Raw genomic sequence first — 24,070 nt, forward strand, 5'->3', positions numbered from 1 at the left:
TGGGTTGTCATGACGATGAGATGACACTGAGACCCAGACGAGAATGCAGGAGGGGAGCTCTTGGCCAGCCGTGCGGCCTCCAGGCTTTCCAAGAGGAAAGAGCTCAAGCCTGGGCTGCAGAAGGAGTCCCTGGGGCCAGGGGTGCCAGCCCTATCCTGAGATGGGGGTCCTGCCCAGGCTCTGAGGCCACCTCAGTTTCTGCCTCTGACACCCTCCACTAACCCAGAGCCCTCAGCAAAAATTCATGCGGTAACGAAGCAGCAGCTGCCTGTCTCCTCTCACCTCATCCCTGGGACCAAAATAAAGACTTTATTCATCAGGCCATTTCTCTCCTGAATAAGATCATTAATAATGGAGAACACGGCCCCAGCCAGTTTGGCTCAGTGGATAGAGTGTCAGCCGTGGACCGCAGGGTCCCGGGTTGGATTCCGGTCAAGGGCACGCACCTGGGTTGCAGGCTCCTTCCCAGCCCGAGTGCAGGAGGCAACCAATCGATGTGTTTCTCTCACATCAATATTTCTCTCTGCCTCTCCCTCTCCCTCTCTCTTTCACTCCCTCTAAAAATCAATGGAGAAATACCCTCAGGTGAGGTTTTAAAAAATAAAAATAAACAATGGAGAAGATGCCCCCCTGGATGGGTGTGTGTGCATGTATGGATGTGTGTGCATGTTTGTACATGTGAGTATGTGCTCGTGTGTAGTGTGTGGAGGGGCCTCCCTCAGCGTCCCTAGAATCCTGGGGCCCTGTCTCCCCCTGCTTGCTCCCTCCTTCTGTGCCATCAGGATGGCGAGGTTGCTGCAGCTCTGGGCACCACTTCCCCTGCCTCCTTGCCAGGCTGAGCCTTGGAGGAGGAGAGGAATATGGGGGTGTTACCAAGGAGGGTGTGTGGTGGGACGTGGCTTGGGGGTGCTGATGACTATGAGAGGGGCAGCTGGAGGCTGGCCCCAGGCTGGGGAATGCCCCAAAAGTCAGGATTAGGGGTTTGGAAGTGGACCTGTCTAGGTGGCCACTTCACCAGATACTGACCAGGAAGCCCAATTCCCCCCAAAATGTGTTTGAACCTCATGGGGGACCTCCCACCTAATGGGGCCTTTCAAGATGAACAGACCAGCTTCCCCTCACCATTCGGCACCCACAGATCCCACCATTTAGAAGATGCTGTGGCGGTTTCTTATTCCCCACGTGTAGGAGAGCCCCCACCGGGGCAGGATGAGAGTCTAACAGGCCAGGCACTTGCTTTCCCTGTTCACCTTGCAGCCAGGGACTGGGCTGGGACAATGGACTCCTCTCCGCTTGGCCTTGAACCTGAAGCTAGTGATTCAACTGAGACACCCCAGCTGCAGCCTCCAGGTTCCAGGGACAGCAGGGCATGAGGCTGGGGGCGGGGGGTGGGGGGGAGAAGGCGGGTCCCTAGCCCAGTGTTACCCAGGTGCAAAGGTGTTCATGAGCCCCTTCTGTGGGGTGACCATGGCTGAGGTCTGGCTGTCCAGCCACCTGCTCTTTGCTGCAGTCTGTTGGTCTGGCTGTCTGTCCTCCCTGGGGAGGCTGGGACTGGCCCTGCTGCACCCTGCTCATTCCTTTCTGGTTAAAATCAGCCTGGGTCAGGTTCTGCTCCTTGCACCTGAGGACCTGAGGCAGGGCTATGTTTGGGGCTCGGCCTCTGCAGAAGCCACCTAATTGCACAGCTATCTGTTATTTGCTTTGAACAACCAAAGAGTTTTCAGAGCTATGCCAACAGCACGCTGACCCTCAGAGGATGTCACCAGAAAGCCCAGTGGCCACCATCCTGGCCACCCACCCACCCACCCACCCACACGGGGTGCTGCTGCCTCCCACAGCCAGCACTTAGGCCTGTCACAAATAGAATGAGCCTGGGGGCTGCTTGTGGCCGTGACCCAGCTGGCCAGGCCACACCCATGGCATAGCCGTCCCTAGCAGGAGACTGGGCAGATGCCCAGAAGGGCCACCATGGCTGCTGGCTGCACACGACCCTCCCAAGCCTTGCCCTCAAGTGGTCGCCCTGCTGCCAGAGTGGGCACTGAGGACGGTGGGTGTTCCAAGGGCCAGGATGGGGTGCGGCTCAAAATATTGTTGTAGAAAAACAAATCTGGCTGTGCTGGGGCCTCTCCCCAGGTTGTCCTCTCCCGTCCACACCATGGAGCTCATGTCCAGCATCTCCGAATAACTCCTATGGCCTCTCCGCCCAGATCCCTCCAGTTTGTTGTTTGAGCTGTGTATTCAGATCATCGCACAACCCAGGGCAGTGGGTTCCATCTGTGTGCCTCCCCGAGGAGGCCGGGGTCTCTCCTGCAGCCCCGCCTTCCCTCAGGCAGAAAAAGATGGGAGGCGCGGTAGTGAAGTGAGGAGGCCGGGCTTTGCTGTGTGACCCGGTGCAGATCCACTGCCCTCTCTGGGCTTCAGTCAAGGGAGAGGTTGTGATCTCTAAGGAACTGTCCAATTCTGACAACCAGACCCATGTCAGGGTGGGAGTTTGATGAACAAGTCTAGACCTCATCTCCCTCCTTCCAGGGACCCCATCGTGTGCCAGACCAGGGTGCAGAGTGGGGAGCCCACAGGCCCTGCCCTTGACCCGGAGTTCCACTGCACACAAGGGCAGGCCCAGTCCCTCGGTGCCAGGAGCCGGTCCATCCTTGCTGTTTCAAGGGACCTGGCATATATGGCATACTGTTCTTAATGTTTGCTCACCTTCTTGGCACTATGTGTTTTAACCAAGGTCACCTCTCTGAGAAAGGTTGTTTCCCCAGGTAGGGATTTTCCCCTGAAGTTAGGGAGGGAATAAAACCCCTTAACTAAGAGCCAGGCGGGTAATTAATCACTTTAACTACGAACAATCATGCTTAAGCTACATAATCTTTACTCCCTGGAATGGAGATAAGAAACTCCCTAACCTTTGGAATAGAGATTGATAGGATTGGAATCAACTGGTATAAATACAGATGTAACAAGACAACAGGAGACAGAACCTACACAGAACCTAGAGACAGAACATGGCAAAAGATCCTGGACAGAAACTGGCCACAGAACCTAGAGACAGAACCTGGCTGAAGAACCTAGAGACAGAACCTGGCTGAAGAACCTAGAGACAGAACCTGGCTACAGAACCTGGATAGAACATGGCAAGAGAACCTGACTAGAACCTGGTGACTGAACCTGACAAAAGAACCTGGACAGAACCCCAGCAGGTCCAGGGGTCCCCAAAGGTGTGGACGGAGTCGGTGAAGAAGGAATGACACAGAGACAGCGTTCAGTTGATCAGCAGCCTAGCCAGGATCTCTAGCCACAATCTCCAGCCAAGTTCTGTCTAGGATCTCCAGCCAAGTTCTGTTCAGGATCTCCAGCAAAGTTTTGGTTAGGATCTCCAGCCAGGTTCTGTGTCCATGTTCTCTTGCTAGGTTCTCCAGCCAGGTTCTCCAGCCAGGTTCTGTAGCCATGTTCCCTCGCTAGGTTCTCCAGCCAGGTTCAGTCACCAGGTTCTAGTCAGGTTCTCTTGCCATGTTCTATCCAGGTTCTGTAGCCAGGTTCTGTCTCTAGGTTCTATGGCCAGTTTCTGTCCAGGATCTTTTGCCATGTTCTGTCTCTAGGTTCTGTGTAGGTTCTGTCTCCTGTTGTCTTGTTACATCTGTATTTATACCAGTTGATTCCAATCCTATCAATCTCTATTCCAAAGGTTAGGGAGTTTCTTATCTCCATTCCAGGGGGTAAAGATTACGTAGCTTAAGCATGATTGTTCGTAGTTAAAGTGATTAATTACCCGCCTGGCTCTTAGTTAAGGGGTTTTATTCCCTCCCTAACTTCAGGAGAAAATCCCTACCTGGGGAAACAACCTTTCTCAGAGAGGAGACCTTGGTTAAAACACATAGTGCCAAGAAGGTGAGCAAACATATTAAGAACAGTATGCCATATATGCCAGGTCCCTTGAAACAGCAAGGATGGACCGGCTCCTGGCACCTCGGCCCAGAAGCCGGGGAACCCTGGTGGCTGGGTCTTAAAGCATGAGTAGGGCTCCCTGGGCCCTGAGAGGAAGGCTTTCCACAGCCGTGAGGAGCACAGCGGGTGGGAAAGAGTGATGTGTCCACAGCCAGGCTGGTGTGGCTGGAGGAGAGTGTGTGTGGGAGGCTCATGGCCTCGCTGGTCATTCTCTACCCACTCCTCTGTCCTGGGCACTGGGCTGCTCTCCTAGTGGACACTGTCTGTGCCTGCAACATGGCCTCGCCATGCAGACCAAGGGCTCCTGCACAGAGAGGTAGGCTGGTGAGGCACTGGGCAGGAGATGGCCCGTGCAAGAGGGAAGGGCCCCTGCAACACTCTGGCCGGGACTGGGGGCTCCTGGCATGCAACCCTGGAAGACGGGTCCCTGGGTGGAGTTAAGGACGGGACGGCCTTGCCCAGGAGAGTGGGGGAGTCTGGAGCAATCTGGTGGTGCCCTTCGTGAGCAAGGGCTCAGGACCCCTCTGCCTGTTCCCGCTGCAGGAGATGATGAAGATGTCCGATGGCAGCCTCCTGGGGGACCCTGGGGACACACCACTAAGCAAGAAGCAGGGTGTCAAGTGGCAGAGGCCAAGGCTCACCCGCCAGGCTGTGATGCGGTGCTGCCTGGTCAAGTGGATCCTGTCCAGCGCTGCCCCACAGGGCTCAGGTAGTGCTGGGGCGGGGCTGGGGATCTGATCGGAGCTCTGTCCTGTCTGGGGGCTCAGAGATCAACCTGGGGCCCCAACCCAGGCCACACCATCTCTGTCTCCATCGGAGATGTTTTCATTCATTTGTGCCCGTCCTCATTCATCCATGCAGGCCACGGAGCTCAAGGCAGGGCCTCCGAAGGTGGAGACAGAGGGCTGGGACCATGCTGAGGTGCTACTGGGGTCGCTGGTGGGGTGGAGTCCAGTTTCAGAGGCTGGCAGGCTGGGCTTGCTGCACCCACCTCACCTGCTGGGTAACATGGGGCCGGAACTCATCCTTTCTAAGTCCTCTGTTGCCCGGCCAGTGTGGCTTAGTGTTTGAGCATTGACCCATGAACAGGAGGCCACGGTTCAATTCCTGGTCAGGGCACATGCCAGGGTTGTGGGTTCGATCCATAGTTGAGGGGCATGCAGGAGGCAGCTGGTTAATGACTCTCTCATGTTTCTATCACTCTCTCCCTCTCCTTTCCTCTCTGAAATAAATAAATAAATATATATATATATATATATATATATATATATATATATATATATATAAAAAGAGGGTGGGGGCTGGTGCTCACCTGCAGGGCACATGTAGGGCACATGTGAAGATGGGCAGCAATGTGTGCAGGGGTCTGGGAAGAGGGGCCTCCCTAGCGTGCGCAGGGCTGGTGCTGGCTCTTTACCGGGCCTGCATTCTGGGTGTTTGTGAGGCATGGAGAGAAGTGGCTGCCCTGTGCTGGCTGTGGCAATACCTGGTGTTTGCTGTGTGTGGCCTTGTACAGCCCCATCTTCTCACATACATGCACAGACCATGCACTCACACCTGTGCACACCTACCATGCACACCTGTGCATACCAACCATGAACACCTGTGCATCTGCTACACGTGTGCACACCTGCTCACCATGCACACACACATATCATACACAGGTGTCCATGCCACACGCAGGCACACACACAAACAGGTGTGCATGAGATTCTGCCACTCTGACTTTAAGGAAAGGGTGCAGATGTGGCTCTGACAGCTGTCTGGTTTGTTGTCTCAGACACTCTGTGATTTCCAGGGGCCTCAGTCCCCTTCGCTGGAGAATGGGCACAGCCGTGGCCCTATTCCCCCAGCATGATGGGGTAGGTGTGAGGAGGGTAGAGTGAGGAGGGTGGAGTGAGGAGGGTAGAGTGAGGAGGGTGGAGTGAGGAGGGTAGAGTGAGGAGGGTAGAGTGAGGAGGGTAGGAGTGAGGAGGGTTGAGGGAGGAGGTAAGTGAGGAGGGTAGGAGTGAGGAGGGTAGGAAGTGAGGAGGGTAGGAGTGAGGAGGGTGGAGTGAGGAGGGTAGGAGTGAGGAGGGTAGGAGTAGGAGGGTAGGAGTGAGGAGGGTGGAGTGAGGAGGGTAGGAGTGAGGAGGGTAGGAGTGAGGAGGGTAGGAGTGAGGATGGTGGAGTGAGGATGGTGGAGGGAGGAGGCTAGAGTGAGGAGGGTAGGAGTGAGGATGGTTGAGTGAGGAGGGTAGGAGTGAGGAGGGTAGGAGTGAGGAGGGTGGAGTGAGGAGGGTAGAGTGAGGAGGGTAGGAGTGAGGATGGTGGAGTGAGGAGGGTGGAGTGAGGAGGGTAGGAGTGAGGAGGGTAGGAGTGAGGAGGGTAGGAGTGGGGAGGGTGGAGTGAGGAGGGAGGAGTGAGGAGGGTGGAGTGAGGAGGGTGGAGTGAGGAGGGGTAGGAGTGAGGATGGTGGAGTGAGGAGGGTAGGAGTGAGGAGGGTGGAGTGAGGAGGGTGGAGTGAGGAGGGGAGGAGTGAGGAGGTAGGAGTGAGGAGGGTGGAGTGAGGAGGGTAGGAGTGAGGATGGTGGAGGAGGATGTGGAGTGAGGAGGGTGGAGTGAGGGGGTGGAGTGAGGAGGGTAGGAGTGAGGAGGGTGGAGTGAGGAGGGTAGGAGTGAGGATGGTGGAGTGAGGAGGGTAGGAGTGAGGAGGTGGAGTGAGGAGGGTGGAGTAATGAGGGTAGAGTGAGGAGGGTGGAGTGAGGAGGGGATCCAGCACAGAGGCTATAGCCACTCCAGCCAGGCCTGTGTCCTTGACCTGAGAACCCATCCAGGGGGCTCCCAGCCACACTCCAGCCACCGCTGCCCTCGGGCGCCTGCCTGTCTGTGCTGCCCTGTCACCCTGGCCTGACGTTTGCTCTTGGCCTTCCCCACAGTGGCCACCCACGGGAGCGCTAATGCACGTGAACACGTGTGGGGTCCCTGTGCACTCCTCAACTTCTCGGGGCAGGCGAATAGATGTTGCAGGTGGCAGAAACATGAAGTCGTTACAAGTTTATGCAAACAGCTCACCTGGGAAGCTGCCAGGGGATGCTGATCATTCTGCAGCAGGATAAACAAGGGGCAGTGCCCGCGTCCCCGCGGAGAGCAGAGGGAGCATGGCACTCCCGACTGGCCGGGCGCCTCTTCCCTCTCCGGAGGCTCCATCCCACCCCCACTCCTCCTGGCCACACAAGATCCTCTCCTTCCACCGGAGATCTTGCAGCCCCTCGGCCTGGCCTCAGTGTCTCCCTGTCGCTCCCTCCCTAAGTCTCTCCATCCAGCACTCCACCGCCGAAGGCCTTTCTCTGCCTCCAGTTTCCGACTTTCAGGCTGGGCTGGGTGTGGTGCGCCACCCCTTCGCTGGGGCTCTTAGCACACCCGGATGTGGGTGGACGCGGAGAAAGGCAAGCTGGGAGCAGGCTGCTGTGTTTAAGGCCACAGTGAGGGGGCCAAGGCGACCACACCCACATGTCCCACCTTCAGCTCGGGGTGGGCTCTGAGAGGGCAGGGCCTTTCACATTCAGCTCCTCCTGGGCGATCTGGATGTGTCTGCTGAGCAACTTGGAGGGGGAGGGGGGCAGGCCCAAGAGCCATCAACAGCTCTAGGTGGATGTGTTTACCAGGCAGCTCGCCAGGCAGTGCAGATCACTGTTTACTAAAAACTTGATTGGTGCTCAGGGAGGTCACGTGACTCAGCAGGTTGCATGGAGTGAGGGGCATCGTGGGTTCTGACCTGGGGCTTCTCCCTCTGCCCACCCTGACCTGTGTCTCCCGGGTCTTTTTCTCGGGAGCTGAGGGAAGAGGGAGCTTCTGGGGTTTGTATGGGCAGCACATGCTCACGCAGGGGGCAGGGGAGACCATGCCTGCCTCCTCCATCCCACACGTCCTGTGTGTGTCCCACAGGACGGCACCGCTGGTCCCATGGAGGGCAGTGTTCACACCTGAAAGGCTGAGCTGAGCAGCCGGAGCCCTCCTCCTCCAGGAGCTTCCCCGGGCTCTGGGCACAGGGAACAATGGGCACCATTCAGTGCGGCTCCTCGCACCAGCGGAAAGCACAGGCAGCCGAGACACTGTGCCCTTGTTGTCAGGGTTTTTCCATTCACAGAAGCCAGTCAGAGAGGAGGGTTTCTGGGGCAGCCAGAGCAGAAGCCGGGGCCCAGGCCCAGGCCCAGGAAACCGCACTGTGTCACTGAGCTTGGGCCACCTCGGCCCAGGGCGGATAGGACTCAGGGGCCAGAGTCCTGCGGGCCCAGGCTGACTGGCTGCCGCGGTGCCCTGGCGTCACTCCTGGGCTGCGAAGGGCCCTCTAGAGTGGTTGTGCCCAGGAAAGGGGAGCTCAGGGCCGGCAGTGTCCCCCCCGGCACTGGGGGCCAGCTCAGTGGCCCAGAGGCAGCGCCCCTCTGAGAAGCATTCTTCTTTGGGATCTAAAACCTCCCTTCCGGAGTCAACAGCATTGGAAGTGGAAAGCAGAGGGACTGTGCGTGGTTGGCCCGATGGTGTGAGGGCTGCCGCCTCCACTTCCCGCGGCCCCTGGACCCGCGTTCCTGGCTGGAGGGGGAGCAGCACCCGCTTCCCACAGGACAGCCCCTGAGCCTCAGCTGTTCTGGAACCAGCTGACAGGGGCGCTCCCGCTGCTCTGTGAGGCTCTGGGCACTGGGGCAGGGTGAGGCCAGGGGTCTTGTAGGCACTGGCCTTTAGTTACACTTCCTTGTTGTAAAATGAGTCGCTGATGAGAACAGTGATGTGCGGGACACTGTGATGGGTGGTGGTGTTGGCAGAAGCGGGGAGGGCAGGGGCAGAAGAAGTGCCTAGCGAGAAACCCTGCCGGGAGAAAAGGGGTGCAGTGTAGCTGGCCTGCCACCTGCTGGCCAGCGGGGCTCTCGACAGCAGCTGCAGCCAGCCCAGCCCAGCCCAGTGAGGGGACCTAAGGAGCTTTGGTCCACCGCAGCCAGGAAGACAGGCAGATGACCAGCAGACAGGCCATCCTGCCCACTTGACCCGGGGCCGCCTCAGGCCCTTCAGAGGGCGTCGCAAAAGACTGACATTCTCACACCACCTGGTTGCCACTCCTCCAACCTATTTCCTCCCCTCCCCTGGCCCTTGAACAAGTGGTTGGCAACTGCCCAGGACATTGTAATCTGTATCCCAGGCCACCTCTCCTACCAGGCCACGTGGGCCAGCAGACATGTTCAACATTCTGCCCGCCAGGGCGACGTCCCTTCTCCACGTCCCTCCCCAGGTGGGCTGTCTGCCAACTTAGAGTTGGTGCCAGCATTTCCTGCAGCTCTGTCTGCAAACAACACACAAACACACCTCCTCAAATGGTCGTAGGGACTCCCCAGGGGGCCTAGGGTGTGGGTTGAGGGAAAGATGGCAATGCCGCTGTATACCTGGGGGTGAGGGGCTGAGCCCCTACAAATACACCTGAGCCTTCTAGATGCCTCAACCCTAAGCCCATACAGAGCACCTGTGCATGACGACAGCACCTTAGCGCCGAGGGAGAGTTGATAGGCGCTCCTGGTGGGCATCCCCGGTCTCAGGGCCACCCTGAGTCCCACACTCAGGCATCCCGTCTCCATGACAGCCCAGTAAGAAGCCATGTCCAGAGAAGAAGAGATCTTTGCCAAAGAAAGCCTGGCTTTGTTCAAAACCCCAGGAGACCACGGAATGTTGCATGGGGCCTGCCAAGGGCCTGCAGGACCTGGCGCACCACCGAGTTCTTGGTCCTCAGGCCCAGGGCAGAGCAGCCCCACTTCCCTGGCTCTCAGGAAGCAGCCTGGAGCAGCCACTAACTGTGGTGCGTAAGGAAGCACTGCACTTACTCACATGCAAGAGAAACCCGAACCACAGTGACTTAACTTAGAGGCAAGCAGCTCCTGTTTGAGAATCTGGGCTGGGCAGTGGCCGGCAGCACTTTAGCAGCTTCAGGATGTCAGAGTCAAGGGCTTTGGGTTTTCCTGCCCTTTCCCTCAGTCGCAAGGTCATGGCTTTGGCTTCAGACACCATGGCTTTGCTCCAGGCGAGAGGAAGGGGAAAGCAGGGGAAAGAGGAAGTGGTGGCACCCACCTCAGCACAGCAGCACCCGCAGACACTTCTGGAGGACTCGTTCTACGTGGCACAGGCAGAACGGAGGCGCCCTGGCTGCAAGGAAGGCGGGGAGGGGCAGTTTTTAAGCTGGGCACGTGTCCACCTCCGACAAAATCTGAGTTGTGTCTTTGAAAAAGCAGAGGAGAATGGATATACAGTGGCATTCTCTGCCAGACCTGCCTCCTAGGGTCACGGTGACAGAAAGCACCAGCGCCCAGAGGACCTTAGCAAGCTGCCTGCACACACTAGGTTCTCAATAAGTGTGGGGGCAGGGGTGGTCGGTCAGCAGTTCCTCCTCCAGGCACACACTTGATTTTCCCTATCCTCCTCGTCAGAGGGACCCCTGCCCATCTCCCCATTTTGTAGAGGCACCAGCAGGGCTGGGGGATGGGGCCAGTGAGCAGAGGCCAGGCCCACCCATCCCCCAGCCCCGCCCAGGGTCCCTGGCCCCTGAGCCTCCCACAGGGGCTGGGCAGGAGCAGGACTGCTTCTTGGGGGGGCAGAGAAGCCCTGGGACCTGGATGAGGCCCCTTTGCAGTGAGATGACACCCTCAGCCAAAATTCACACCAGCGGCTCCTCCTCATCGTTGTGGGAGCTCAGGGGCCCACCCCCTCCCAGCCCAGGCAGCTGCAAGAGCCCTTCCACCTCCAGGCAGTGGGCTCCGGGGTCCTGAAGAGCCAGAGCCAGGCTCAGGGAAGGGGCCTGGCCGGCCCTGGGTGGGAGCAGGGATCCCTGGCTGAGGGTTGAGGAAGTCCCAGAGGGGTGGACAGACTGAGACCCACAGGAGAGACGCTGAGACAGACCGGGGAGGGGGGGGGGGGGAGAGAGAGAAAGAGAGAAAGAGAGAGAGAGAGAGAGAGAATGTTCTGGAAGAAAGGCTCTGGGTATTCAGCTGGGGAGAGGCAGGCAGAGGACGGACAGAGCTGGTGGCAGAGTGAGGGCTGGGGCAGGAGAGGGGCCCCTGGGACCAGGTCAGGCCCAAGGATGGCAGGGTGCAGAGACCTCTGGCCTGGCCTGGGGGGCCACCTGAGGCTGCAGAAGGGCCGGCATGGCTGCCGGAAGTTCCTGGGCGATGCCATCAGCTTCTTCTTCCGCTTCCTCTCTGGGAACCTGGCTCTAGGGGAGGAGCACTCAGCAGGGCAGGAGGCAGCTCAGGAAGGGGCCCCGCAGGCACCCACGTAGAACAGGGCGGGTGGCTGGGGGCAGTGGCCCTGCCCTGGGACCTGTGGGCAGTGAGTGCCAAGCCAGGGCTCCCCTACTCGTGGGCCTGGGGAGGGAAAGGAGGCAAGGAAGGCGAGGGGGCTGCATTGCCATCTTTCCCTCAACCCACACCCCAGGGCCCCTGGGGAGTCCCTAAGACTGAGGCACAGTCCAGGCAGCAGGGAGCTACGGCCACCTGTGCACATTGACCCCATGCCCTGCTCCTAGCCTCCCCACTCCCTGGGAAGCCCTCTCCCTGCCCATCAGAGACAGATGACGAAGGAGCCAGTGTGTGCACAGACCGGCAGAAAGTGCTCAGTCAGGGACAGCCATCTTGCAGCATCCATGAAAACCAGCCGCCCAGGGATTGCTGGCCGGGATCCAGGGGGCGCCCCTGGAGACCACATTCTCCAGCTCCCCTCCCGGGGAGAAGCCCCTTGTGGGAGGGACTCCTGGGAGGGCCAGAACCCCTGCCACAGGCCTCCTCTGCCCACATGTGTGCAGGACCAGGAGGGGAGGCCACGCCCCAGGAGGCAGCACGGGAAGAGGAGCGCCTGCATGGGGGACCCCTGTTTCCTTGGCTGGATGCCCGGAGGGGGTGCCAGGAGACTTGTCCTCTGCAAGGGGCGACCCCAGCAACTTCCAGTCCTGTTGTCTCCTCTTATGGGAAGGAGTCAAAGGAAAGGAAGCTACAGAAATCATGTGATTCCCTGGAGAGCTATAGAGCAGAGCCCTAACAGAAAGATGGCAGTGTAGACGGTGACGTGTTGGCTTCTTGGCCAAAGCTAGAAGCCGCTTATGCGGCCCAAAGGTGTTCGCAGCTGCCGGGGGACCACGTGCCAGCACTGAGCAGGGCTGGGCTGGGAAAGCCGGCCTTTGTCCCCGCGCCAGGGTGGGGCCTAGTCCCCCAGCGTGTGCCCTGCCCCGTCCTGACAGCCTCGCCCAGAGCCTGGTGCGCTAATACCTGTCGGTATCTGAATGCTAATGAGTAACATGTAAAGAAGAATAAAAACATAACCAACCACTTTAAAATCTGTGGAAAAATAATGGTTTAAAATACTCAAAAGCAATAGAAATCTCTATGAATAGGAAGACAGAGTTCCGACAGAATGAAGGTTGGCTGAGGGGGTCCAACAGCGGTGTGAGTCTGAGGCAGGGGTGTGACCTCAGGGCCCACTGTGGGGGGACTCGGGCTGCAGGGCACAGGAGCCCAGGGTCTCCTGGGGCAGGGCAGTGACAACCATGCTGACTGCAGTCTCAGTAACTGGAGGTCTTTGCTTCTGGTAGCTTCGGGCTCAGTTATGAACAGTGTTACCTGCCTGATATACTTGCCGCCTGGAGTGAGGGGGGGAGGGGGAGGGGAGGGGTCGCTTTCTCTCCCCGCTCTGCCTGTCTCTCTGTCTCAGTCCATCTCCAAGGGGAGGTATGATGCTGCAGGTCCCTCACCAGCAAAACACAGGCATGGGCTTGCTGGCCCACCTCCGGGCTCCTCCCAGCCCCGAGGACACTGGCTCTGGGATGGCAGTACGGTGGGGTGGGGAGGAGCCCCTGGGAGGGGGGAGCACGGGGCTGAGAGCAGGCTGAGTGTGAACCCTGAGACTCTGCTGAGAACACAGACCTTGGCACTGAGTCAGGAACACGCAGAGGAAGCTTGGCTCTCGTCACCCGTGACCCTTCAGTCCGCTCTGGGGAACGGGGGCTCCTGTGCTGTGGATGGCGTTCATGCAGACCCTGTGCTCACCTCCCACGTCGGGGAGCACTCACGGACTCCTTTCTGGCCCAACATCAGAGCTCCAGACCCCCATTTACTTGGGGATCCCCTCCCATGACTGTCCCAGGCTTAGGGATGGAGAGGGAAGGCAGAGGGTGGGCAGGGCCCTGGGTATCCCCAGGCCCCTCAGTTCAGGGACCAGGCCACTCCCAGCAGAGCACATGATGCCCCATGGCCTCATCCCACAGTGTGAAGGCGGCCCCTCCCCAGGTCGTCTTTCAAGGAAGAGGGTGGAACATTGAAGATGGATTCCCTGTCTTCTTCCACAGGGTCTGAGGCAGCGCTGCAGAAACACCCTCTGCCTCCACCACCATCGCTGGGGGGATCCATGTCCCTCCCCTTACCCTGGGGCCTCTGGCCAGTGTAGCCAGTGGCCATTACCCTGACCTCCTCCCGGTGTGGGTCAGACACCCCTGGCCCTACTGTAACCCCTAAGCTCCAGGGACACAGGCCCAGATCCCACAGGCTTCCCAGCAGCCCCTCAGCTGGCTGGGTGAGGGCAGGAGGTGGAACTCCCCAGCACACAGCCTGCCCCTCCAAAGAAGCCTTCCCTCCACCTCACAGCCTTCGGCTTCTCGGCCCCTGGTGGGACGAGGAGGGTGTGACCTGTGTTAGGTTAGGTGGCTCAGGAGGCGGCGCAAGAAATAGAGTCCAGTGAATCAGAAAAGAAAGGAAAGGAAAAGGTTTATTCTGCGTCCCCGGGAGACCCACGTACCCCAAGGACAGGGCACGTGGATTCACCCCAACAGGGAGGGGGGCGCTTTTTTTATACTGCGGTTGGGTGAGGGGCGGGGACATGAGCTGAGGAATTCTCTGCTGCAGGGAATGGGCGGAATATTCAGGACGAAGTTCTTATCTGTGTGGGGGTATGTGAATTCAGGGAGAAGAAGCTAGTATCTGTGTCTGGCACCTTGATCTGTGAGAAATTCCAGGGGAAGTCCATTATCTTGTCATGTCTGCATGTATCCGATCCTGGGCTCTCTCCGACCTAACAACCTGCATAGCTGGTCTTGGCCATTGGGGTCTCTGCCAACTCAAGATGAAAAGTCACACTTAACATCTGGAATCCACATCAAGACAGCCTGTCTTCTGGGCCATGCAACCCACTCTGCACAGGCCCAGGGCCCAGGCCCAGGGCTCCCACGGAGGAGGCAGGCACAGGGCAGAGGCAGGGAGGGGCCAGCGACCAGGGAAGGGGGCAGAGATTGAGGCGGCAGAGACCCACGATTCCAGACAAAGGTGGCACAGCTGGCTTGACTTGTCAAAGCATCATTCTTGATGTGTTAAAAATAGAATTATCCTGTGTGTCCAGGTTCTGCTGAAGTCCTGGGTGAGGGAAGCAGCAAAATGGCAAAGCTGGTTCAAAAAGACACCCAGGGGGTTGCAGAGAGGGTGGAAGGAAAAGCACCGAGGAGTGAGTGTTCAGTTCGAAACGAAACAGAAATCCAGGGCAGAGAAAACCCACCCATGGGCCTATGCTCTCCGATCAGCTCATCAGTGTTCCAGGCTTGTAAGACGTCTGGGCCTCATCATCGGTGGGTGGCTCAGGTCTGTTCCCCTGCAGTCAGCTGTCCCGGGCAGGTGTCAGTCGTCACCCTGCTGGATCTGAAAGGCCACACCATGCTCTTGGGTCTTTGCTTTCAAAATTTAAAAATGATTTTTAAGAATCTCATCTGTGCCACTCATTGCTGTTAAAGGTAAACTGAGGCATATTAAAATTGTCAAGAGTTTTGAGCAAACATCCATTTGAACTGGGCAACACCAAAGCAAAGGTGTTAGGAGAGCTCCAGCAACAGGAGCCCGGGGAGAGGACTGTATAGAGAAGATGTGGAAACAAAGCAAGGGACGTATTGGATTGGCTGTAGCTCGAGCAGGAGTTATTGGGGAAAGCCTCACTGGCTGTTTGTGATGGGCTGTTCATAAGTTTCATTTTCTCGGACTTGACTCTGGCTTAGGTTTTGGTTTGTTTGCAGAGGCTACCATGGCATTAGAGCCACCTCAGTCTGCGGCCTCCTGGTTTAAATACTTGAACATAGCTCTGCATGAAGCAAATTTCTTCTAACCCCTCTGAGCCTGTTTTCTTGTCTGTAAAATGTTCCTAAGAATAATGAGGTCATTATGAAGGTTGTTTCCAGATGCACATGAAAATCTCTGACTTTCACCTTCTCCACCTCCCACCATGGTGGCTTCTTATATAGGCTTTCGTTATATTGGTGTGTGACTTTGGGCAAGTGACTTGGTCTGTCTGAGCCTGTTTCCTCACCCATTAAGTGGATATAATGGAGGCTGGTTTTGAGGATTCTACCAGAGCCCATGAAGGACCAGGGCAGTGTTTCCCCTCGAAGTTTCAGGGGCAGAGCTGGAGATAATGGGGACTCATCGTGACTCTGAGCTAGGGTTTCCTCCTTTCTTTTCCTTGCCTGTGAAATTCGAGCTGGAGAGGGCAATCTCAAGGTCAAGTATCATCTCTGAATTCTGTGATTTCTCCCCTCCCCACTCTTACCTGGTAGTACAGGGGCCTGGGAGCTTGGGAAGTGTTTGTGGCTCCTGGACCCTGGGGTGGGCGGGGCCTGCCTTTTGAGCCTCTGCCCACTCCTGCCTCTCCCTGGCTTTTCCTTAGGTGTTCTTTCCAAATCCCTTCCGCCACTCAGAGCATCTCCCAAACCCCTCCCAGGGCTTTGCTAACAAGGTGAAGTTCATTAACATGAGCAGCTTGACATCCTGCCTTAGCGTTCGTGGGGAAGCTGGGGTTCTGCAGACAGATATAATGGGCTGCTATGGCCCCCACCCCGCTGCCCACACAGCCTCCCCCATGGCCTGCCTCCAAATGGCCGGATCAGAATGGGTAGGATGGGTGTAGACAGAGATGCAGACAGAGGGTCAATGGGGAGGCTCACTGGGCACTGACTGGAAAGGTGGGTCGGGGAACCCCCAGAAAGGTGTTTGAGAGCCACCTGCCCAGACACTGGTCCCTTGGGCCCCATTGCCACCTTCCTGCCAAACTTGGTTCCCATGTGGGATGTGTGTATGTGTGTGTGTGTGTGTGTGTGTGTGTGGTGTTACTGTTGCTGTGGGGCCCAGTCCCTGACCTCTGGCTTGGAGGGGTATTGGGCCTTTTTTAATGTGTGCATTTGGGGGTGTAGGGGGACAGAAATCACTTCCAGATACTCTGGATGGGAAGAAATATCTTTGTGCCATGCTCGGGCCTGCTCAGGCAAAATCCAGAACTCCTTGTCGGGGCCACCCCAGTCCTGTGGCCTCTCTCTCTCCTCACTGCCTGCCAAAGGCTCTCTCTTGACAGGCATTTCCCCACCTTCCCACCAGGGGGCAGCAGGGACCAACACGTCCGCCACCCTGGACCGTTTTCATCTTAAGCCACCAGCTCTGCATTTTCTGACATTAACCCTCTCCCCACCCGCCTCCCTTGCCTCTGCACACCTTTGGCTGTCTTCTCTCATCCAGAGCTTATCCTTGCATCCTGGCTCCTGATGCCCTGAGCTAAGCCTAGGACAGTCTGGGACCCTCTCCCCAGCAGGCATCCCTTCCCCCTGCTGCCCATGAGTGCCTGCCCAGTTATGGGCTCTGTGTGCCTTGGGATGGCAGTGGTTCCTTCTGGAATCACCCCAGAGACCTCAGGAGGCCTAGGGCGTAACAGGAAGGCTTTCCTTAGCCATCTTCCTCGGTGTGAAGGGGGGGACAGGCTCCGAGAGGGGCCATGCCCACGCCCTGGCTTGTGCCTGGCCTGGGGTGGGGCTATGATGACCTGAGACAAATGCTCCCTCAGACGGGCAGACCAGGTTGCTGACCACCGTCCCTCGGCCGGCAGGGTCTCCGAGGTGAAACGGGGAAGGGCGGCAGTGGCCTGGCTGTCAGGCTCTCAGTAAACTCCCTCCCAATGGTGGGTGTCCTCCTTCTCTTTGAAAATAAAAGGTGACACTTGTGTAGCCTCTTCCAAATGTGGGGGAAATAGGAGGTGGTAGGGGCCGTGGGACCACATTCAAAGCCCTTGCCCCGCGGAGGCTGGAAGGTTAGAAAGGGGCCGTGGTAGGAGTGAGGCGGAGGCCAGGGGCGGATGGGGAGGGCAGGTGTCCTGGCTGAGCCTCAGGGACCACATTCTCCCCCACCTCCCTTCGGAGCAAGGTGTGGCCATGCTGGGGGTCCACAAGCCTGGGCCCCCACTCTGCTGGCTGAGAACTGTCCGTCCCAGAGCAGGGCAAGCTGAGGACTGGCCTGAGCTGTGACCAGAATCTGGGGGGTATTGGGGGGAGGATGGCTGAGTCCGCACAGGCCCCAGAGCAACCGAGAGTAGGCCAGTGGATACCAAGGGAGGAGGAACGAGGCGAAAGGCAGAGAGGAGCAACCGAGGAAGCAGCCACCCAGGTGTACTGAGCCGCGGTCCCGCAGGAGGGGAGCCAGGGAAGTCTCCGCACCACCTACGTTTCCAGAGAGAAAAGAGAGAGAACAGGAAGGAGGGCTCACGCGGGGATCCCCCAGTCAGGCGGGAGGCTGCCTTCCCCAAAGGATCTGCCCCAAAAGGGGGAGTGAGGAGCCTGGGGCAGGTGGGGAGGGCTGAAGGGGAGGGCCAGGAGCTTAGCTTTGGGGTGGAGGGTGAGGTGCCCCGCCCCCACTCGCTCTGCCCCGTGGACCATGACCCCGCAGGTCACTCACTCCACCCGTGAGCGTGGGGGCCCCTGCCAGGTGGTGGGAAGCACAGAGGGAGCTGCTCCTTATCCGTTCCTCCCTGTTCCTCTCCTCATCCTCACTGTCCTACCCGGGGTGGGGTGGGTCTCTCCCTGGAGGGGCTCCTCCAGCACGTGCTCCACCCAGCAAGCAGCCAGCGGAGCTTCACAAACTAATGCCTCTCCTGCCCAAACCCCCTGGTGGCACCCCTTACCCTTGCGAAACCCAGAGCCCCTGAAGGTGCCCCTGCCGCTGCTCCTCAGCAGGAGGCTCGGTGGGGTCCTCTCTGCTCAGAGCCTCTGCCTGCTGCTCGTTCTCCCCCTTCAGCCAGTTCAAATGCCGCCTCCTCAGAGCACTTGCCCTGCGGGATCACCACAAGCCCTGCACCCACCACATTCGAAAGCCCTTAGGTACCTGATCAAATGGCATCTGACGAGGCCGCTCTCTCTTCTGGGGAATCCAAGTCACCTGCTCGCTGGCCCCGGAGCTTTTCCGCATGGAGAACAAGCAAACTTCAGGCTGCCCAGCTGGTCCAGTGCTGGGGACCCCGAGAATCAGGCCCTCTGCTGCCTGTGCATCACACTAACCACACCCACCTTGGCCCTGCACCCAGGGTCCCATCACCCCTTTGCATTTAAGAATCCCAGTTCAATGGCTCTGAGGTGACAGGCAGGCCCCCTGCCTGCTCTTTAAGGAAGTGTGCGCACACACAGGCACACACTCACACACCCGCACATACACACACAGGTATGCCTGGAAGCAGGGTCACTGTTTCACTTAGAGCCCTTTTGTGAGGCTTCTGAGCTCCTGCCAGGCCAGAGTGAGGGGCCATCCCAGGAGAGGGACCCGTGGGCAGAGTGGGTTCCGTGCATCCTGTGGTGCCGGGACCACAGCTCTGCCCTCAGCCAGGCCTCACTCAGGTCCTGCATGGTGGGCAGTTCCAGGAGCACCTGAGACTTAGGGAGCAAATGGTTTGTCCATCTGTCCATCCAACACATATCTGTGGAGTGCCTCCTGAGCCTGGCACAGCCCCGGGCATGAGCCCAGCTTGAAGGGAAGATAGCCAGGGGGCTCTTCCTCTCCACTCTCTCCTCCTTGCAGGGCCCTGTCTGGCCCCACCCCCAACACAGCTGGGCACCTGCTGTTCTTGGGCAACAAGACCAGGCCTGAGCTGGGGATATTTGAGACCCGCTGCCAGCCTGTGCTGGACAAACCTGGGGCTCCCCATGCCCTGCACCCTCTGGGTGTAGTTTTTCCTTGCCCACCCCTACCCCCCTAATCTTCCCCAGGCCCGGGAAAATGGATCAAATACAATGGAGGACTCTACCCCGCCCCCAGCCCTGTGACTTCCTCTGGGGCCTGCTGGTTCTCATGGCACAAATAGGGAAACTGAGGCCTGGAAAGAGAATGAGAACTGTGCAAGGCACAGGTCTGGGGACTCCCAGGACAGTGCTCTTCCCTCTGCTCCCCACAGGTGTCTCAGCCTCAGTGTCCCTCACAGAGGGGCTGGGGGCTTTGCCTCAGCACTCCGAGGAGGCGAGGGGTGCCCTGTGGGCGGCTGAGCTATTTCCAAGCATGGCTCTCATGAGGAAAGTGTTGAGGGAGTCTGGGGAGGCCAGAAGCCATGTGCTGGCGTGGCTGTGTTCACCTGTGCACACATGCATGTGTGTGTGTGCATAAGCATGTGCGTATGTGTGTGCTCATGCTTGCTATCTGCAGGTCCTCTGTGATGTATGTGGCCTTCGAGATTGCCTATTGCCGTGGTCGGCAAACTGCAGCTCGTGAGCCACATGTGGCTCTTTGGCCCCTTGAGTGTGGCTCTTCCTAAGCCTTAGGAGTACCCTAATTAAGTTAATAACAATGTACCTACCTATATAGTTTAAGTTTAAAAAATTTGGCTCTCAAAAGAAATTTCAATTGCTGTACTGTTGATATTTGGCTCTGTTGACTATTGAGTTTGCCGACCACTGGCCTGTTGGGTGAGGGTGGGGAAACCAGGCGCTGTACTCGCAGCAACAGCCTCACCCATGATCAGAGGTCCTTAGAGATTGGCTGACTGACCACTGAGGCAGCCTGGCCAGTTCAGACCCCTTGGAACCAGGATCTCTGCTGCGTGTAACAGGCCTTGGCAGAGGAGTAACAAGCTGGGCACCCTTTAGGCTGTGGCCTTTGTCAACTCTTAGACATGTGTCCTTAGGCATGCCAGCTGCTGGTGGGGGCTGAGCACCTCTTACTGGCCCACAGAAAGAGGAGAGGGTGCCAGGGAGAAGGGGGGAAAGGTAGGGATTGGGTGAAGGGTTCTAAATGCAACCCAGAGGGTTCCTAGAAAGGGTGGGAGGGGCCTGGGCTGCAGTCCTGGCTGTGCCACTTACCATGAGGTGGCCTTGGGCAAGTCACTTCACCTCAGAGCCTGTTTCCTCTTCTGTGAAGTGGGGAGTGATGCTAGAACTCTCCTCTCTGGCTGCTACGAGGAAGAAGTAAGATGCTCCTGGCCCCAGGCTGAGCCTTACCCCGGCCATCTCACACTGACGGGGCTACTGTTCAGAGCACCCACGTCTGACACTTAGGCTGGTTCTGGATTCTACCTAAGCAAGGTCTGGGCTAAGACCAGAGCCCCAGGCACCTGCCCCAGATGGGCCTCACCTCCCACCCCCTGGGCCCAGGCCAGCGGGACCGGAATTTGCTGAGTGCCGTCCTGGGTGTGCTCTGTGCACGGAGGTGGGCGTCACCAGCCCATTTTACAGATGCGTCCTGAGGTCCAGGGAGGTTGAGCAGCCGCCCCAAGTGACCAAGCTAGGAGGGCCCCTCGGCCTCTGACCGCAGAGCCCGGTCCCTCAAGGAGCCCCTCACCTGTGGCTGCCAGCAGGGCACATGTCAAGGGGCTAAAGCTGCACCCTTCCGGCAGCCTGATGGGGAGTCTGTTGGGCAGGGACCCCTGTTAAGTACGCACTGGAGCACATTCACATAAGCTGAGTAAACCTTTGCAGCCATTATGGCGATTGATCGGTTCGATCCCAGGCGCTGCTGGGCAAGCCCTGCTTACTCATGCTTTCTTAAAAACAGCCTCTGCTCTCACATGGCATTAATAATTCAGCTCCTCATAGTCTCCAAAGCAAACCTGAAAATGCCAGCTCAGGGCCTTTGTCCCTCTCTGCTCCACCTCCTTGCCCGTGGCCCTCACTCCCCTTCTGCTTCAGACGCAGGCCTCCATGCCCACCTGTGACCACTCCCAGAGGGCTCGGCCTGGGGCATCTGGCGTTTCCACAGCAGCAGCAGCAGGATGAGGAGGGGAAGGAAGGGAGGGCCTGGAGGAACTGAGCCACAGGGCTGAGGGGGAGGGGCAGGGGCAGGGAGGTCTGGCCACTGCTCCCCAGGGAGCCCTGCAGTGCGGAAGAATGGAGAGGGGGCCGGGAGGACAAGGGGACATCTTGAGGTGACAAGTGAGGCCCATCCTGAATGGGTCCCTAGACAGGCCCCAGGCAGCAATGCTCCTGCTGTGGGCTGGGGAGTGGGGCAGAACAAGTATTTACAGTGTCTCCTGGGTGTGAGTCTCCTGTGCGGGGCCTCTTGGCTGTGGTGCTCCCTGGCATCCTCTGGGGCCATCTTTGAACAGGGGTGGTCTGAGAGGCTGCCCAGACTAGAGGCCACTGATAGCACCGCTGAGCCCCACTGCCCTTCTTCCTCGAGGCCCACCTAAGGGTGACCAGGGTGCAGGGAAGCGTCACCTGAGCCCCCAGGCGGAGCGTCTGCCCCGTGAGATCCTCATGGCCATGCAGGCCAGGCTGACGGAGGCGGACAGCTTGGCAGCAAGGAGGGGACCAGTGTGCGGTGGCCCGTCCTGGGCCAGCAGCCACCTCTGCAGAAGGACCACTGGACCAGGGCACCAGGGCTGTGGCCCCCAATCTTGGGCTGGCGTGGTCCCATGGAAACTTCTGGAACCCCTCTTCCCTCCAGCCTCAAGCCAGGTCGAGAGCATCCAGTGGTACATTTACTCAACAAGTAGTGTAGTGTGCCTGCCAGGTGCTGCCCTGGGCCCTGGGGACACAGCAGGGAGCTGGACAGGTCGAAACCCCTCTAGAGGGTACAGCTTATCGCCTGAGATGGGTAAATAAATGACATGTTAGAAAGGTTAGTAAAAACGGCTGCAGAAGTTACACAGGGAGGAGTGGGGGGACACTCAGGGAAGGGTTTGGGGGGGAAGGTGAATAAAGACCTCAGGGGAGGGCGAGCCAAAGAAAACGCTTTCGGGGCAGAGGTGGGCGAGCTGGCATGTCTGGGAGCAGGGAGGTGGCCCAGGTGGAGCTGCCCCATGTGGAGAAGGGCCTGGAGGCCACCGTGGGGCCTCAGCTGCTCCTGGCAGTGAGGCAGAACCCAGGGTCTGAACAGGAGCTGCCTGAGGCCTGGGCTGCCCCCTGTGGCTGCTGGTGGAGGGGAAGCCTCAGGGCCCAGGAGGAGCTGGGGCTCAGGCCCCACGGGCTAAACAGGTGGTAGGAAGCAGGAGGGTCTGGAGGCCTTTGAAAGCGGAGCTGACAGGATTTGCTGGTGGAAGGAACATCAGGTGCAAGCGAAAGAGAAGCTGAGGCTCACGTAGGTGAATGTCTGGTCCTGAGCGCCTAGAGGTGCGCGTTATTTACTGTGGAGAGCACGGAGGAGCAGCGTGGCGTGGGGGGGAGGGGGGGGCGGGGGCGTGGGGAAGGGCCTGGTTAGATTTAAGGCACCTGCTGGCGTCCTAGTGGCGTGTTAGGCCGCAGTTAGCAGCTGGGGTATGAGGGAGGCTGGGCTGGAGAGAGAACATTGGGAGCCTCTACAGGGGTGGGCAAACTTTTTGACTCGAGGGCCACAATGGGTTCTTAAACTGGACCGGAGGGCCAGAACAAAAGCATGGATGGAGTCTTTGTGTCAACTAATATAAATTCAAAGTAAACATCATTACATAAAAGGGTACGGTCTTTTTTTTCAATAGTTTTATTCATTTCAAACGGGCCGGATCTGGCCCGCGGGCCGTAGTTTGCCCATGGCTGGCACATAGGATTTAAAGCCAAGAGACCCGACAGAGTGATCCAGGGCCGAGTCAGGCACGCAAGCGCCGTTTAAAGGTCTCTGGCTCTTGCACCCACGCTCTGAGCTCAACCCCTGTCGTCTACAGCAGGTTTCCATGGTTTATTCCATCCAGAAAGGCACCATCCATGTTCCAGAAAGTCACCTTCTTCCTGTTCTCACTACTGGCTGGGTGAGGGCTCCCAGCATTTCACATTCGTGTTGAGCTGGAGGTGGGCCCTGGCTCAGCCCGGCCAGTGGGACCCTGCCCAGGTCTTCTGACCGTGAGTGGCCCCATGTCTGGAGCAGAGAGGCTGTGACACGCAGGCCTGACACTAGTAGCCAAGTGTCAAGCCACGTGAAAGAAACATTTGGGGAGAGTGAGGCTGACGTGCTGAGTGGGAGTGCGAGAAGTGACGACACGGTTTGAGCTCACGCTTCTGATCATTTCTGTCCCCTTCTCTTCCTGTGGTTTGGTTTAAGGGACAACAAATCCCTCTGCCTGAGCAAGTTGTACCCAGGAGCCCTAATATAGCACAGCACCTCAGCAGGCAGATGGTGAGGGGTGTGTGGACAGGACACCAGGAGGCCAGCACACACCTGGCCTGGGCGAGTGTCACCTTCAGGAGAATTTGCTGCACACCCCCTGAGAGAGGAGGGGTTAGCGAGGGGAAGCTCTGGCTGCTACTCGACACGTGTTAGGAGAGTACACGTGTTAGGAGAGTGCACGTGTTAGGAGAGTACACGTGTTAGGAGAGTGCACGTGTTAGGAGAGTACACGTGTTAGGAGAGTGCACGTGTTAGGAGAGTACATGTGTTAGGAGAGTGCACGTGTTAGGAGAGTGCACGTGTTAGGAGAGTGCACGTGTTAGGAGAGTACATGTGTTAGGAGAGTGCACGTGTTAGGAGAGTGCACGTGTTAGGAGAGTGCACGTGTTAGGAGAGTGCACGTGTTAGGAGAGTACACGTGTTAGGAGAGTGCACGTGTTAGGAGAGTACATGTGTTAGGAGAGTGCACGTGTTAGGAGAGTGCACGTGTTAGGAGAGTGCACGTGTTAGGAGAGTGCACGTGTTAGGAGAGTACACGTGTTAGGAGAGTACACGTGTTAGGAGAGTACACGTGTAGGAGAGTGCACGTGTTAGGAGAGTACACGTGTTATGAGAGTGCACGTGTTAGGAGAGCACGTGTTAGGAGAGTGCAACAGTGTTAGGAGAGTGCACGTGTTAGGAGAGTACACGTGTTAGGAGAGTACACGTGTTAGGAGAGTACACGTGTTAGGAGAGTGCACGTGTTAGGAGAGTACACTGTGTTAGGAGAGTTC

General features: G+C 58.1%; 1 protein-coding gene across 5 annotated transcripts in view; it reads left to right on the forward strand.

The window, feature by feature from the left end:
* KCNIP3 (potassium voltage-gated channel interacting protein 3) overlaps nt 1–24,070 on the forward strand; it is a 70,870-nt gene that overhangs the window by 11,689 nt on the left and 35,111 nt on the right. For 4 of the 5 annotated variants that reach the window (XM_036306786.1, XM_036306788.1, XM_036306785.1 and 1 more), the window contains exon 2: nt 4,492–4,657. The exons of the other annotated variant lie outside the window; for it this stretch is intronic. In XM_036306786.1, the coding sequence (XP_036162679.1) occupies nt 4,492–4,657 (166 nt within the window). The remainder of the gene's footprint in view (nt 1–4,491; nt 4,658–24,070) is intronic. 5 annotated transcript variants of the gene reach the window in all.

This window comes from Myotis myotis, unplaced genomic scaffold (genome assembly GCF_014108235.1).
Source record: "Myotis myotis isolate mMyoMyo1 unplaced genomic scaffold, mMyoMyo1.p scaffold_m19_p_43, whole genome shotgun sequence".
NCBI classification, from domain to species: domain Eukaryota; kingdom Metazoa; phylum Chordata; class Mammalia; order Chiroptera; family Vespertilionidae; genus Myotis; species Myotis myotis.